Source organism: Platalea leucorodia, assembly GCF_965183815.1.
Source record: "Platalea leucorodia genome assembly, chromosome: 5".
Taxonomy (NCBI): domain Eukaryota; kingdom Metazoa; phylum Chordata; class Aves; order Pelecaniformes; family Threskiornithidae; genus Platalea; species Platalea leucorodia.
In genome coordinates this window covers 1,556,581-1,573,829 of record NC_138827.1, presented here as the reverse complement: position 1 = coordinate 1,573,829, position 17,249 = coordinate 1,556,581, and the positions used below count along the sequence as shown (strand labels likewise).

Sequence of the window (17,249 nt, the reverse complement as noted above, 5' to 3'; positions counted from 1 at the left end):
CCATCCCCTCCCTTCGCGTGAGCTCCCAGAAAACCGATCTTCCCCTGCTTTATTTCCAATTCTGGGGCACCCAACAAAAAAACAAAACAAAACCTTTTCTCTAGCCCACCCCTGCGGGTCCTGCTCCGACCCCGTCAAGTTGCCCAGCGTCCTCCCAAGCCCGCTGGCACCCTCGGGGCCCCGACCCACTGCTGGGTCACAGGAGGGAAGCTCCTGGGCATCGGTGTCCCCACCCGTGGGTCCCTGGTTGGGGTCTGCTGAGGCAGCGGGGATGGGGGTCGACGGGGTCCCGTGAGGAAAGGCGAGTCCCGGGCCTTTGGGGATGGGGGACAGCGGGGTCCCATGAGGAAAGGCAAGTGCCTGGCCTTTGGGGATGGGGGACAACGGGGTCCCACAAGGAAAGGCAAGTGCCCGGCCCTTGAGGATGGGGGACAAGGGGGTTCCGTGAGGAAGGTGAGTGCCTAAGCTTTGGGGATGGGGGACAAGAGGGTCCCATGAGGAAAGGCGAGTCCCTGGCCTTTGGGAATGTGGGACAAGGGAGTTCCGTGAGGAAGGCGACTCCCTGAACTTTGGGGATGGGGGACAATGGCGTCATAGAATCACAGAACCGTTAAGGTTGGAAAGGGCCTCTGAGGTCACCGAGCCCAGCCGCTACCCTAACTGCCAGGCCACCTCTAAACCCTGTCCCTAAGCGCCACATCCACACGGGTTGAACACTTCCAGGGACTGTGAGTGCACCCCTGCCCTGGGCAGCCTGGGCCAGGGCCTGACCACTCTCTCTGGGAAGAAGTTTTCCTAATATCTAATCTAAAAAAAAAGGAAAAGCTAATATCTAATCTAAAAAAAAAAGGAAAGGCGAGTGCCTGGCCTTTGGGGATGGGGGAAAATGGGGCCCCATGAGGAAAGGGGAGTCCCTGGCCTTTGGAGATGGGGGATAAAGGAGTCCCATGAGGAAAAGCGAGTCCTTGGCCTTTGGGAATGGCGGACAACGGGGTCCCATGAGGAAAGGCGAGTCCTTGGCCTCTGGGGATGGGGGACAATGGGGTCCCACGAGGAAAGGCGAGTCCTTGGCCTCTGGGGATGGGGGACAAGGGAGTCCCACGAGGAAAGGCGAGTGCCTGGCCCTTGCCGGGCACGTCTGCGGGCTGGGCGAGCTGGCGTTCCTTATCGGCCAGCGCAGCCGGCAGCCCTGCCGCCCCGCTCTGGGCGCCGCGGGCAGGCGCTGGGGCGAGCCCCCGTGAGCAGCGCTGCCGGGTAAGCCGAGGCCGGCCTCCGCCGCGGCAGCGCCGGGCGAGGAGGGCGGGCGAGGGGCAGCGGCAGCGGGCAGCCCCGCAGCGCGGGCGGAACGCGGGAGGCCGCTTCCCGGCGCCGGCCGGGCCCGCCGCGGTGCACAGCCCGGCGGCAGCGGCGTCTCCGAGCAACCGGTCCCCGGAAGCGGCCGGCGTGGCGGAGCGGGCGGTAGGCGGCGGCGGGCAGGGCCGGGGCGGCGGCGGGGGGCGGCGGGGCGGAGCGGGGCGGGCAGGGCCTGCCCGGCCGCGGGGGTCTCCCCGGCCTCGCCTGCCCTCGGCGGCCCGGCCCCGGGGCTCCCTCCCCGCCGAGGCCTGGCCGAGGGTGTTAGCTGTTACCCGGGATCGCCGGGGCTGGGGGGTCCCCAGGGTCCCGGGGGCGGTGTGGGGGCAGCCCGAGGGCCAGGGGGTGGTGACTAAACCTGCCCCAGGCTCGAAGGAGGGGTGTCGGGGAGGGGGCATCTCATTGCTGCTGCCCCAGCCCACCCCTGCCCTACGATCGCATTTACAAACCGCAAAAGCACTACAGAAATGCTCCGAGGCTGGCCCAGCTCTGCTGTGAGGGCAGGCTGAGAGCTGGGGGGGTTCAGCCTGGGGAGGAGGGGGCTGCGGGGAGACCTCACTGCGGCCTTGCCGTGCTTAAAGGGGGCCGACAAGAAAGGGGGGGACAGGCTTTTTAGCAGGGCCTGCAGCGACAGGACACGGGGGGAGGGTTTGAAAGTGAAGGAGGGGAGATGCAGCCTGGATAGAAGGAAGAAATGGTTTACGCTGAGGGTGGTGAGGCACTGGCAGGGGTTGCCCAGAGCGGTGGGAGATGCCCCATCCCTGGCAACCTTCAAGGCCAGGCTGGCCGGGGCTCTGAGCCCCCTGATCTGGGTGAAGCTGTCCCTGCCCCTGGCAGGGGGATGGACGGGATGGCCTGGGAAGGGCCCTGCCAGCCCAAAGCGCTCTGTGGTTCTGTGATTCTATGAAAGAACCTGTATGAGCAAGAAGTTGGTGGGCTTTGCAGGGAGAGAGCCCTGCTCCTGCTCCTCCGGGACCAGCTTGGCAGTGCTTTCTGCATCTCCTGGCCCGGTGGCCCTAAACCCCATGGAAAGACCTGGAGATGCTCAAGCCTGGGTTTGCCGAGGGGCCGGCAGCCCTCGGCACGGCTGCGGTGACGGGGCAGCCTGGCGAGGCCGGGGCCACATCCCGCTGTTCGCCTTTGCTTTTCCATCTAAAATTCTGAAATGAATCAGTCCTGGGGTCCTTTCTTCATTTGTTGGTTGCGTTGATGCGTTTTAGGCTGCGTCCAGTGTTGGCTTTGCTGCGCCCAAGATCGTTGCGTTGATGCTGTGCAGCAGCTCAGGGAAAAGCTGGGGCTTTCCAGCAAAAATGGGCAGAGCTGGAAGGCTTTCGGCACTTCATGAGCTCAGACTAAGCATATTGGTAGGATATATCTGTTAAAATTAACAGCAGTTGCCTGTGATGACATTTAAAATGTCAACTTTAGATTTCAGACAGTCTATGGAAATTAATAAAGTAGGGTTAATTAATAAATCCAGTCATGGGTTTGGGAATACCAGCTCTGCCGCCTGAGCTCCCCGGCCTGCTCCCTGGTTACTACCGTATGCCACATTAACATATGAATACTTGATAGTTTTCAACTATCGAGATATTTTGTACAGCCTGAAAATTGTATCATCAGAGCCTTCTCTGCCATATCTGCAGCAGCCAAAGGGCAGGCAATGTGCTTAGGTATTATTTAACCCGAGCCATAACCAAAGCAGTTATCTGCATAAAACTAAGTTAATTTAAAAGGTTGGGGAAGGTGTAAGCGGAAAAATTCACAAACTAGAGAAGATAAGGATGAGAAGTGTTTCTCCTCCTTGAGAAGTTTTCCCAGATGACTGGGGCTATCTTTAAAAAATATCTCAGTGGAAAATAAATGTTTGAATTAAGAGTCAGTTGATAGTTCTTCTCTGAAATGTCGAATGGATGGACAAACCTTTAAGGACAGCCGTGCAGAGGCACTGGAAGTCTCTTGCAGCGATACTCTCAAACAACTGTGACATCTCTTGAGGAAAAAGAAGAATAAAAGAATAAACTTTAAAAAGTTATCTGTCCAATATTACCAGTGGTAGCTTTGGTAATTAAAATAGAAATACTGAAAAGCCCCATTCAAGTGCTTATTTTCTTCATTTTTCTCTGGGTTCTTTAAAATAACGAGCTCAATTTCAGTTTTTAGGGTATTCAGTTACCGGTAAATTTCACTTGTAAGGTTTTGGTACTGCAGTATAGCTCGAATGTGATCATGCTAGCTACATTTATATTCTTTTAAATCATTTCTGAGCATATGCCTGTATGTACATTCCCGACATGTTCAATCTGTTATTTTGCCTTTCAGAGCCCCTGTATTTATATCATTTATTTCCTTTTTTCCTGGGAATATGTCTGTGGGTCTTGGGGAAAAAGACTGAAAATCCTTTTTCAAACCTCAAGCTAAATTGTGAAGCAAATCTCATCTCGCCTGATAATAGTAATAATGATAATTTAACAACCTGAGTTAGGCAAGGAGGGAGGAGAGGCGGTGAAGGGAAGACTGTTTTGGCCGGTGTCCGTGGACAAACCGCAGTCTTTCTAGAAGAAAGAAAAGTGAAATGTAGGGGACAGGTTTTATTTCAACTTTTTTAAGGACCGGTCTAATTAATTGTCTCCGTTAGCTGATTTTCACCGAAGTTTCCTATGCCTGTCAGGACCAACCCTTTCAGACAGGAGATGTGTCCTTTGGTGTCTTCGGGGTCTTCCAGAAAAAAAACACCAAAAAATACCCAAGTCCTAGCTATTTCAATAGAAATAGAAAATAAGCTCGGATGTCTTGTTTCTCAGTCCGTTTGGGTCTAATAGTCGTTAAACTTTGGTGAAAGGTGACGTTTTTCAGCTGTACGGCAAGTCTTTGGTCGTTCCCACGCCTGCTGTCCTACACCCCTACAGTCCCAGGGTGTCGCGTCGGCCCTTTCCCTGGCCTTCCTCTGGTCCGCCTGTCCGCTTCCCTTCCCTCCTGCTGCAGCCTTGCAGCCCTTTAGAGAAACACATGTTATCTGAGCTTCTTCTGAGATCCTGCTTCCTCACAGACTCCACTTCTCCGAGGTTATCCTTCTGGGCGAGGAGGGAGAGAGGGAAGTCCCCCTGTGGCCTCCACATCTCGCCGTGGGCTGGAGGGTCTGGGGGGCAGCGAGGGACGGTGCTCACCGCCCTCAGCGCCGGGGAACGCTGCCTGCTCCCAGCAGCACGCTACGAACAAAATCCCTCCCGAGCACTTACGCCTGTTTGAGGGGAAGTCTTGGGGTGTGCTTTGCAGTTTTGCAGTAAAAGGGAAAGTTCAGTCCCAGGAAAAAAACCATTACTCCTTGCAAACGCAGCAACTGTGGTGCTTTTCCCATCGGAGGAGCGAGCCGTGCACCGAAAAACTTCGCCTTGCTGCCTCAAGGGGCTGACAACTCATCCGTGAGCAGACGTTTCCTGCTGCGGTGCTTGGCAGGGCTGTGGGGCTGGGAGCGGGCTAATCGCTCGCCCTTGCTGCTTCCCCATCGCCGCCTCCATGCCGTAGCAAATTGCCAGGTGCTGAGATTTACCAGATCAATCGTCCTGTATTAAAAAGAGAGAAGATCAAACCCACCAGGGCCCTCCACGTTGTGCATCCTCTCTCTGTGTTATAAATACGCTCCGTGTTCCTCTTTCCGATTGACTGGGTCCCTCGCAGAGGAGCCAGCCTCGGGGGCCTGCGGAGTTTTCACATCTCTAACACAGCACTGAAGGACGGGAAAGGACAACGGGCGCCGGGTGCCGACTGTTCTGCGCCAGCGCCCTCCTTACTGCAATTATATTTCTGTTAGAAACCTCCACCTTATTTAAAGAGACATTGTCAACTGCCCCAAAGCTCCTTTTTGTAAAAGTCTTACAACGCCATTGAGATGTTTTCTTAATGACATGAAGAAATATATTGTAGATCAAGAACACTGAAAAAGGAGAGATGCTTCTCCTTTTTTAGGGTCTTGTATCTAATGAATTAAAACTACTACATAAACTTCAATCACTTAATCACTGTAGTCCCTTTTGACAAAATTATCGTCTCTGTTTCCAGATGAGGGGAGTGAGACGGGGGAGGTGAGTGACCTGACCAAGGTTGTTCAGTGAATTTGTTGCAGAGCACAGCTCTGGGTTCCTCGATGATAAAGGAGGCTCTGAGATTATCTGGCTTTATAGCATAAACCGATATTTGATTGTCGGTAGTAGGAGGCAATGTTCCCCAGAGGCCTCATGGTGCACTACGACATCGCCCCTTCTCTAGGAAGTGCTCAAGCGCATCCAGTGTCAGACCCAGGATCCGAGGCTGGCTGGATTCCTGATCTTGGCTGGTCCGACGGGCTGTGCCTGTCAGTGTGCCGTCGTGAACGACTGCTCCAGGACTCGGAGAAGGGCTTTGCTGGGAAGCTCCAGGCTCGCCACCCCTCACTTCAAAGCCTGCAGATTATCAGGAACCTCCTAAATACTTCTCTGATGTGTGTCTGTCTGTTGGCTGTCACTAATGTCGTTATGCGAGTGGTTGGACTTAGTGTTTTAGAACTTGACTGGTCCTCCCCGGTGACTTTGGTCAGCTCAGATTTTCCTTGCATTTAGTCACCGTTATGAAGTTTTATTTCTGTGTTTATTGGCAGGTGTACCGTTCTTCCAGGATTGCTGCCATGGTACTTAAGGTCTTCTTTCCATCATGCTGCTCCTCGGCAGAAAGTGGCATTTTGATCGGCCGCTGGATCTCGGAGCAGAACTCTGCTGTTATCCTTGCCGTGGTCCATTTCCCTTTTATTCCTGCCCAGGTGAAGCAGTATCTCAGTGAAGTCCAGCGGGTGACTAAAGTCAGCGTTTCTGTGCTCGGCTCATGGAGCAATAGCAAACAGGAGAAAGAAGAGAGTCTGAGTGAGTTCTTGGAAGACCTTGGGACAATATTCTCCCATGAGCCATGGATTCAGATAAGCAAAGAGGGAGGCAGCAAATTCTGGAGCTGTTCTACCCTTCAGAAACACTCTAACAACCCTAAGGAGGAAGAAATCATCTTGGTGTACTATGACCAGCGCAAAGTCATGCTTTCCCACCTACATCCCCCTTTGGACACAGCTACCTCCACTGACCACACAGACGATGCTTCAAAGCTCTCTGCCATCTTTGACACGGTGGCGAAGAGTAAGATACTGTTCATGACGGACAGGTACGATGAAGGGCCCATCAAGTTGACCCACTGGCAGTCGGATGGAGTTGAAGCTAGTATCATCGTGGAGCTGATGAAGCAGGCCTCTGTGCCTGCGTGCATGCTGCTGACATTCCTGCTTTCGCTTATCTCTGGGATCTGCAGGTGCAGGTAAGCGGTGCGACATCGGCCAGCTTACCTTTTGCATAGAAATGTAATTCTTCTTTAGGCATTTGCAGGGTTCCTGCTCAACCCTGGTGAGAAATACAGTCAATACAAAATCATTCTGTTGCAAACAGGCTGCCGCAGAGCTGCTGTTAAAGTTTGGGGAGCTCCATTGAAAACTCAAGGCTAAAGGATCCCTCAGATATGGTAGAGCTCTTCAAGGAGCTGGGAGGTTTTGTGGGGCGGCCCTGATCTCCTCCCCATTTGCAGCAGGGGTAGCTCAGCCCCACTTCATAGAATCATAGAATCACAGAATCACAGAATCGTTAAGGTTGGAAAAGACCCTTAAGATCATCGAGTCCAACCGTTAACCCAGCACTGCCAAGCCCACCACTAAACCATGTCCCTCAGCACCACATCTCCCCGGCTTTTAAATCCCCCCAGGGATGGGGACTCAGCCCCTGCCCTGGGCAGCCTGGGCCAGGCCCTGACAGCCCTTTGGGGGAAGAAGTTTTCCCCAATACCCAACCCAACCCTGCCCTGGCGCAGCTTGAGGCCGTTCCCTCTCGTCCCATCGCTTGTTCCTGGGGAGCAGAGACCGACCCCCCCGGCTCCAGCCTCCTTTCAGGCCGTTGCAGAGAGCGATGAGGGCTCCCCTCAGCCTCCTCTTCTCCAGGCTGAGCCCCCCCAGCTCCCCCAGCCGCTCCTCCCCAGCCTTGTGCTCCAGCCCCTGCCCCAGCCTCGCTGCCCTGCTCTGGCCACGCTCCAGCCCCTCCATGGCCGCCTTGGGGTGCGGGGCCCAGCGCTGAGCACAGCATTCGAGGGGCGGCCTCACCAGTGCCCAGCGCAGGGGCACCATCACCTCCCTGCTCCTGCTGGCCACACCGTTCCTGATACAAGCCAGGGTGCCACTGGCCCTCTTGGCCACCTGGGCACACTGCTGGCTCGTGTTCAGGCAGCTGTTCAATTTCATCACAGCTGAAACATTGGGTTTCCAGCTATTCCATGGCTGAGAGAGTGACGTGAGGCTCTCCTTAGTGGCTCGGTAGCTGGGACTCCCTACTCCCCATTTGCTATGAATCCCTCCACGGCTGTGAAATATCAGCAGTGTGTCTAAATCCATCGTGTCTCTAACAGACGGTGGTGCTGCAACCTTGGCACCGTATGGCAGGTTACAGGGAATGCTGGTCTACATGAATCCTTGGGGAAATCCCGTTATCACAACCACGCGACTGAATAGGATGCTTCAAACATAATGCGCGGCAAGCGCTTGCGCGGAAGAGGAATTCTGAGCAGGTTTGAAGGGGAGAAGCTTCTGCATATAAAGCGTAGTGACACATCTGGTCAGCCTGCCTCGAGAGGTTGTGCCGGAGAGGGGAGCGGAGTTCAGGTTCCAAGCTGCAAGGGGACACGTTGATTGATGAAATTTGGATAACAGCTACTACTGTATTCATGGATAAATCTTCTCAAGTACAGCCTAAGGGTTTGGGGAACGGAGTCTTTTCACAGGTTTCCAGTTGTATGATACTGTCATAAAAAAAATTACAGTGAAACTCTTCGTATGCAAAGATTTTCTGAACAGTTGAGTTACGCATTTTGGTGCACAAAGGGAAAACTGTCTGCTTTTGGACAACTCTATTGGAAGAGATTTAGGGTCAAACCCAAACCTGATATAATCAGGGACCACTGGTTCCTGGGACTGCTCGGTAGACACTGACTGTGCACTAATGGTTGTTAATGGTGACTAAGTTAATGGTGACTAAGTTAATGGTTGTTAATGGTAACTAAGTCAGAACTTTGTGGCTGGGTAGAAGATTGGGAGTCAGCTCTGAAGGTCCCTTTTCTGGCTGTCCGGGGACTGTGTGACTACCAGCAAACAGGATGATCCTTTTCTGCATAGGCACTTGGTCTCGAGGCCAGACTTGCCCACCTTGATTGCTGCTAGGACTCAGACCAGGCCTTGAGTCAGGTTAAGCCCAAGCTTTGCAGGTCTCCAGAAGGCCACAGTCTAAGCACGACTTGGGAGCTGGAGCTCGGTCTGGCAGGTTGGGCACAGATAGCTGCTACCCAGCTTATCAGGAGCTATTCTGATTTCAGCTTTTCCTGAGCCCAGTCCGGGTGTTTTGAGCCAGGCTAGCAGCCAGCTGCACGGACCAGCAGGCAGAATGCGAGGCTTGCTGTGCGTAAACCTAGGTTGAACTTGTTCTTAACCTTGGGAGGTGGATACAGGTTTCTTTCTGCTTTGTTTTATTCACCCATGCTATCAGCATTATATTTACTGATCTTACGGGTGGTTTAAAACATCACTCTTGGAGAACAGAGAGCAGTACCTCGCTTTATAACAAACCTCCTGCTTGACCTTCTGAATCGTTTAATGCAATTTGGTTCCCTTCAGCACGTGATGTGTAGTACAGCCTCCTTCGTGCCAACATACGCAAGGCAGGGAGGGTTCAAGATGTCATGTGCAGGTGTCCTGCCAGTCCCCTCCTCCCTGTGCTGGGGCAGGACGTCCCGTAAAATAACATCTACCAGGTTTTTGCTCCTTCTGGTCACAGGACTTCTTTCTTTCCCAGGTTTTTGTGATGTTAAGGGATAGTCAGCTTTGAAAAGCTAAAGAAAGAGCGGAGTGATGTCCTTTCAGGCTGCGGAGGCTTGGGGCTGTTTTGGATGTGCCGCTGTTGGGTATTTGCGCGGGGGAAGCAGGGCGGCAGCGTTAGAAATCTCAGCAAGTGCGTGCCAACGTCCATCCAAGCCTACCGAGCGCTCTCAAGTACAGCAAAAATTAAGGCATTTCTTCAGCACCACCTTGTGCTACGCGGTGGCCATTGCACTTCTCTCTTCAGCGGGACTTGTGTGCAGGATTCCCAGTACTGCCGAAGGTCTCTGGTGTGCTGTTGGGCACATCAGGATGATTTAGTATTGAGGCGATAAACTCGGTGTGCTCCTTTTAAAAACAGTCCGTTTCTAGCAAGGAGCAAAAAGACAGCCGTGGGTTCTGGATAACGGAGCTTTAATATTTGCATGTGATCCAGATTCGGAAAGATTGCTTTTCATCTGATATCTGAAAAATCCGCTCTCGCTCTTGGAATAAAAATGGAATTGGAAAACCAAGATTTACTCATGTAGGCTATGTTAATTTTTTGCCAAAATTCCTTATATTTGGAAATGCCCCAAAGATCTCCTGCTGCTTAAATAATGCAGTGACACGTCGCTGTTTTTTTGTTTTGTTCTGTTTTGTTTTTTTTAATTTGGTTGGTTTTCCATTGCACTTCTGAAAATCATTCTATATACTGTGTGGTAAACAAGTGGGAGCATTTATGGCAAGGCATAGTCGGTACGCACAGGGGCAGAAGACCACGCAAGAAATATTTTTGGCTTTCTTCCTCAGCACTCCTGGAGATGGGAGTTTCCGTAGCACATCTTGCAACTGTTATATTGAGCTTTTTGCAGCGTGTTTGTATTTTTATTTAAATAAGTATGCGTATGTATTTAGTTTGCAAAGAAAGTGTCTGAGTGGAGTAGAGGTTGGTGTTAAGTGGAAGGAGAAGAGTCGGCGGGAGCACGGACAGACAGACCTCTGACGCGCCTCTTGGGCCCGTCCTCTTCAGTCCAGGAGACGCGTTTACCCGGTGCAGGCTGCGGTGGGTGCACGTGTTGGGGGGTGCTCCTGGGGGTGAGGCTGCTTTGGGGATCATTCCGGCTTGTTCAGGACATTCCTCAGGCAGAGGAGAGCAGGAGCCTTCCTTTCCTTTGACCAGGGGCCTCTGGTCGGTGGGTGACCCCCAAGCTCGACGCCTCCGGCCTGGGGAGCTGCGGAGCAGCAGTGGATGGTAGGAGACACGCGTTGCTGGGAGGGGATGGGAGACTGCCAGCCCGGTGCGTGTGTAGCACGGGGCCCCAGAGCCGTTGCTTTCTGCTTGAACTGAGACGGTCTGGCAGCTGTTGGTTTGACCAGGAGTTTTTCACCTTCAGTTGTACATAAGCACACAGCTAGAGCGTTTCTCCTCCCCCCTTCTTTTGCATTTCAAGTGCAGTTCTCTGCTCTAGCAAAGGTTTGCCACACCGGAATTTGTAACCACTGGGCCAGGATATAATTGGAAGAGAAAACTCATCTGCACTTGTGCCTCGGTGAATCTGCGAGGTCTTTGAGATCAGCGGCCAGTGCCGTCGCCGCCCGCGTCTCCCTCCCCTGCACGACGGCCTTTCCTCCGCCGCTTTGGATGCCACCTCCTGACAAGCCAGCTGAGGAGCAGTGCGCTCATTTGTCTCTAAGGTGGGAGGCTGTAACGAAGAGCTGAGTAACTCGGAGGCCTCAAATTAAGAAGAATGATTCACAGTACACTGCGTGTGTCTCAAAAGCAATGGGTGTGAGATTTGAATGGGGAGGAGGAAGGGGGGACTTCAGCACTCTGGTTTTTAAGCTGACAAACCTTGCACGAAGGATGGTTGGAAGGGCTCAGGAGGATGGGGGGAGGAAGGGGACAGCAGCCACAGTGAAGCGAGCAGGATTTTGAACGAGCCATACCTTTGCGATTTGTGTAAAATGGATAAATAGCGGCCGGAGCCCCGGTCTGCCCATCCTGCGTTTTATCCTGGCCAGTCCCAAAGGCACGCTGCTGCCGGCCGACGGGCTGAAGTCCTCCCGATGAAACCTGGGGAAGGCATGCACGCGTTGCAGGGACGTCTCCAGGCCACGCTCACTAATGATCCAAACAGCTGTACAGTTTCAAAAGCAAAGCAGGATACCAGGGATAATTTTAGTGTTTGGAATGACCATAAACTGAAGGAAAACGCCAAAGCATTGAGAGTACGTGAAGAAAGCGACTGCAAGCGAACATAGATTCCCGGACCCTTAATAAGAAGCAGTGAAACACTGTGACAGTAGTGAAACAGCCATCGTGTACGGGGGAGAAGTGACGCAGGTCACGGCCACAGCAGAGTTTATTCCCCCCAGCAAACACGGTGCTTTGTGTTGCTGTACCGCTGCTGTGCCCTCTTTGACCGGCCTGCATCCAGTGGTGTCGTTTTAGACCGCACAAATCACCATCGTTCCTTTCTTTACAGGGTGTGTGGTAATAAAAGTAACTCCCAAAAATAATTTAATTGAGCATCATTTAGTACTTTTCTTCTGAGTCATAAAAGAACCATGTGAGTATTTCCTCCCCTACAAGCCTAATGTGGCTGTTAACTTTGAAACCTAATTAAATGCTAAATGTTGTGTTATCTACATAATGCTGGTCACCCTTGGCAAGGCAGTGGAGAGAAGATAGAAAGGAAGACCTTGAGAAAGGAATTTGGAAGGAATAAAGAAAAAAAGAAGAAAAGGATCAAGTGGAAGAAAAAGAAAAGAGGGAACAAGGGACAGAAACTGCAGGGAGAGCACAGCTGTTGGTTATACCAAGCTCGCACTCGATGGAGACCTGTGGTTAGTCGTACCGGGGTTTGTGAAGCCGTTGCACCGTGTTGTGTTGTGTTGTTGCGCTGTGCACGCCACTGCCTTGACTCCAGCCTCCCGGAGACTTAGAGCAGCGTGCAATCCCAGGGAGGTGTCCCGAACATCAGGATTGCGGTGTCCTTGGAAGAGCGAGACGCTTGGTTTTACAGAATGGAAATGAGGGGTTGGGTTGTCTGCTTTAGATGTCTTGATCTGGAAAGGCTGCTTTAATTCTGTTAACCTTTAGGAGAGTAGTTAACATCTGATATTCTTTAACGATAATACGTTGACACCGTCTCTGGTTGTACAACCTTAACTTTACAGTGAATGTTTAGCACGGAGTTTGTGCGCTGTACAGCCTGCTATACGGCGGCAGCAAAAGCGGACGTTCCCGTGGTGTTTCTGCAGGGTGCTGAAGTTTTGGCCTTTGTCGTTCTTATGGAGCAAACTCTCAACTTGTGAGCAGCTGGGACATCGCCTGCAGCACCTCCAGGTCCTCAGCAGCAACAAGAAGGCTGAAACCCAGACCCAACTAATGAGGTACGGAGTACGCGTAAAGTCACGCACGCCTTTGCTCTAGCCCTGTCTCCTCTGGGGAACCCGAAGCTGGGGTCCTGGGCCCGCACAGCACTACGGGGTCCTCGCTGCGCCATGTCATGTCGCCTTCCTTGCTCTACTCCCTGCTCGTTTGCAGATCTTTACTCTGTTTATATTAATTATGCTTTTTGCCAGAGAGATGCCTTTTTGCCTAGCCTGGGAAAGGCAACCAGGATATTGCCCACAGAAAGCTGGTACTGCACCCGCGTACTCCCACAAGCTCATTGCTTTCACATATGCTGCTGTTAACCAAAAACTGCAATCAGGATTCAGCGGCACTTCCCGTAAGAGCAGAAAGGTTTAAATGCTCCCCTCTTTCCCCCACCCTTTTGGGGAATCTTTCTTGTGGTAACTGGAGACCAGAGACTCCAACAGCGGTAACAAAGTCAGTGTAACAGAGAAAGCAAACATGCAGCACGGTGAGTGCAACAGGGGAGGCAGAGATCTGAGACAGATATTGAATGCCCTACGGCCCTTACGCAGCGAGTCTTGTTCTGTGTGGTTCTCTGATCCTGCGGTAATAGACTCCCCGGGAACACTTAAAATAGATTAGCAGATTTGAAGGCCAGAAGTGACTGTGATTTTTTTAATCTGATATCCCGAATAACTCAGGTCATGGAATTCCATTCAGAAACTCTAGCAGTGAGGGGGCGGGTCCGCAGCCCTTCTGGGTGCGTTTATGTACCCAGAAACACTATTTATTGCATTGACTAGTGGTTCGGGGCAAGTATTCCTCTTGGAAAGCCCTCTGATCTCAACGCGGGTACTCCAAGTGCTGGTGCCCTTAGTACTGGTAAATCCCCCCTGCGTATACATAGGCACATTCCGTCTAACGTTCCTCTTTGTAGCTTCAATCCCGCTCTTCGCCCCCCTTACTAAGAAAGGTTTTGTGGTGTGGCAGCGCCGAGTGGCTCCGTGTTTGGCCACAGAAGTAAAGCACACCAGTGAAAGTCAAAAGGTCTCTACACCGTGTCTCTTCAGTAAATTGTCCTGGTGTCCCTGGGACATTAAAGATGGTATGTAAGTGAAGCCGGCAGTTGTCATTGAAACATTAAACACCATCCTTCCTTTTGCTCTAATGCTGTTTCTCTTTATCCTGCATGCAGGAAAGCCAACATCTTTGTCTCTCTGCTGATTGATGTGGCTCTGGGGATACTGCTGATGTCCTGGCTGTACAGAAAGAACCGAATTGGCCACCTTGCTGACACCCTCATCCCCATGGCTGATGTAAGTCTGGCCAAAGGCGTTTCTCTCTCACCCGCTGTGGGCGCTGACCAGCCCTGGATGCCTGGGGTAGCTGGGAGGAGGCAATGCCTTACGCACGAGGACTTCAGAGTCCTCTCTGAAGTCATGCAAATCAGGTCTCCTCAAGAACAGTGAAATCTTCCAATCAAGCCTGCTGGGGCTGCTCAAAAGGAACACAGCTCTGCTTTGCGTGTGCAGTGAATGCTAATTAGATGTTTACCGGAGGGCTGCTCCAACTCCTAAAGTAACAATTATGGCTGGGACGGAGCTCTGCAGCTGCAGGTGGAGTGGTTATCGAGCCAGAATACTTTTATTCTGGAGTCGACAGGAGGTGTCCTCAAGTTGTTGCTATATGGGGCGTTTGGGGAAAAAAAAAAAGCTGTAACTTGGGTTGAATCTGATAAACTGCTGAAAAGTCAAACTTGATAAGCAGTGCAGCTGTGCTTGTGAAGAGGAATTTCACGGGGAAATCCAAGGGCGTTAGCTAGTCAGGATGCAAACACCTGAAATCCTGTCTTAAGAGCTCTGGTGTACAGATGGTAAACTAGGAAAACTTGCTGTGTCCTGTGATTTTCTCAAGCATAACTCCGCTTGCCCGCTAAGATCCCTCGACATCAGCAGAAATTCATGAAGAACAAGTATGACTCATACTATCCTGCTTTTCTGGTGGTTCATTTTAGGTGCAGTACTCCAATATATCTGTTTAGTGGCAGTAAGGAACACACAATGTACTTTAGAGGCTGGAGACCAGACCACTGATCTGAAGTTAGCTCTGTTTTAAGGGCTTCTGTGTCTTGGGAATACACGTGCAGCCAGCGTCCAGCACTGTCGTGCAGCTGCACAGCCTAATCCTTTCTCTGCCCGCTTTCCTTTCACTTCTGGGAGAGAAGGTGGATCTTTCCATTGGTTTCTTTCTAGCAGCTGGAGAACGTCCTCTCTTTGCTCTTTCTCCAGCTTCTTGGTTGGGAGGAATTATATTCTGATTAGAGAATTCCAGCAGCAATTTATTTTTCCTACTTATCCTGTCTTTCTTAGGAAGAGCTCGTGTTTCCCTTGATGATGATCTGCTTGGTCCATGTCTAACCTTTTAATTGTTACAAGCCATCGGTCTCCGATCATTCTTGTACATGCTGTGCTTTCAGAAAGTGTGTATGGCGTGTCCAGCGTAGCTGTGGATCGTTATTATGGCTATTTTTTTAATCTTTCGTAGTCAGACTTCTAAGGATTGCTGCAGACACTATTCAGCAGCAGCGGTGGGGTAGAAAGGGCCACAATTCTTGCAATACACTTGCTCTTGTATTTGAGCTGTACACTAAAAATATTTTTCTAAGTCATATTCCTAAGTCTTTTCCCTTACAAATATTTTAGCTGGATAAGTTTAAGTTCTCTAGAGCTCTCCCTGTGGCATTACTGTAAGTGTCCAGCTCCAGAAATCTGATTTCTTAACAAGTCTGCGAGGAAGTGGCTTTTGGCCGCGTTCCTGTTTGCACAGGTGGCTCCAGGAGGGGTTCCATCTGCCCGGTGTCTTCGGCAGATGGACGCGCTCTGCGCTGAAGGTGTATCCGATCCCGGCACCTGTCCTGCATCGCCTTGCTTGTGAGAGTCGCTCGTTTGTTCCCCTTTCAGTAATTTAGCTCACCTGTCACTCAACTTATGCATCATAGTGCCAGTTATTTTCACCGTGTCTCCTACGTGTGCGGACTTCATTACCTTGCTATCATGAAGAGCTGTTTACTTACTTTCCTGGAACTGTTAACTCGCCCTTGTGTGGGCGGCTTTGTCGGTTGGTGCCTTTCTTCTCTGCGGTATCTCCAAGCTTATCAATTCAGGCCACTTACAACTCTTCTCACTTTCCAGCCTTGCTTTCTTTCAAGCGTATTAGATTGTGGACATAAAATCATTTGGAGTCCTTTTACTGCCTTTGGTGGGCATTCATTTATACGCATTATGTGCAGGCCTTAAAAAATGCAGATCTGAGCGATCCCAAAATATACCAATGACTTCAGCATTTGGTGTGTGAGCCAGCACCACTTCTTTTCCAGTATGACAGCAAAATCTCCCCGTAGCCATTCAGCAGTAGGTTTCCTCTTTGCTGCTGAGTGTCCATCTGGTACGCATTATTCCCATCACTTGGGCTCTCTCAAGTGCTTATGCGTTGCCAAGTTCAGTAACGCAAACTTTCCCATGTGCAGAATGAGTTGCTTTTCCTTCCCGAATGCTCCTTGCTATTCTGCTTTTGATATGTCCCGCAGACTGATGGTGGCATCGACCTTACATCTCTGTTAGTAAATAGAACATTATATCTATTATAATCAGATTATTATATATTACAAGGTTATATACATGACCTTATTTTAACCTTATTGATTTGATTGATTTTAATATTGACAAACTAACCTTATACAATGTATAACCTTATTGGTTTGATTGATTGATGTTAATATTGACAGTCATGGCTGTGTGGGGGCTGGATGCAGTGCTCATTTTTTCCCTAGCCAAGCTCTCTCTGGAAGGAGGCGGGTGCAGGTAGGTTATTTTAGCTCTCAGCAGCTGCCAGGGTCACCAGCTCAGCCTGCTGACGTGAGGATCAAGCCATGTTCCCTAGCCATCCTTCGTCATCCCCTGACAGAACGGTTCTCAGATCAGCACTTAGCTAGCAGTTGTCGATGATGCACGAGGCATCGTTGACTGCAGCTCCCACTTTCACAGCTTGATGGGCTGCGCTGTGCTGACTGTAATAACGAGTTGCTTTTGTCAGTAAATGAGGCAGATGTGATTCAGAGACACCTAGGGAGTAACTGGCGAGTAGCTGTGTGCAGTACGAAGGACTGATTTTTGGAACAGGCTTTCAAATCCAAGAATGGAAAATGTGAACAATCTTCTCCCTGTAGGTGCCCTCGCAGCTCCTACCCTCCTCTTCCCTCTCCTTCCCACCAGGCTTCCCAATGGTTGTCCTCGGTTTTGCCTTCCACAAGGCGGCCTTCTTTCAAAAATACCCAATTCAAAGGGCTACGGTTGTCTGTTTTAAAAAGAACTGCTTATAAACCATCTTCTTTTTTTTCTCCTTCCCCTCTCTCATCCTTGCTGATGTCTCTTTTTCTTAAGCTGTAATCTCTTTGAAACAGTTAAATGTTTATCATAGATCGTGCCTCCAAAGATGTTACTGGGGCTTAGAGATAATTGGATGTAAGTTCCTATTCAGTCACGTTCTGCTAATCCATAAACTAAGCAAGCAGAGAGGACACTTTCTGGAAAATATTTAGATGTTAATTTGTAAAATAGTATAACTTAGAGCCCC

The 17,249-nt window shown here is 50.9% G+C and overlaps 1 protein-coding gene across 9 annotated transcripts in view; it reads left to right on the top strand.

Moving 5' to 3' along the window:
* Positions 1-1,187: 1,187 nt before the first annotated feature.
* PIGQ (phosphatidylinositol glycan anchor biosynthesis class Q) overlaps positions 1,188-17,249 on the top strand; it is a 40,070-nt gene continuing 24,008 nt past the window's right edge. For 7 of the 9 annotated variants that reach the window (XR_014228321.1, XR_014228322.1, XM_082313413.1 and 4 more), the window contains exons 1-4: positions 1,354-1,458; positions 5,984-6,681; positions 12,518-12,649; positions 13,813-13,933. Coding sequence is in view for 7 of the 9 variants with exons in the window: in XM_082313413.1 (XP_082169539.1) it covers positions 6,011-6,681; positions 12,518-12,649; positions 13,813-13,933 (924 nt within the window). In the remaining 2 variants the exon portion in view is untranslated. Of the gene's footprint in view, positions 1,255-1,316; positions 1,459-5,983; positions 6,682-12,517; positions 12,650-13,812; positions 13,934-17,249 lie in introns of those variants that run through there. The other 2 variants (XM_082313409.1, XM_082313415.1) reach the window with 2 other exon arrangements.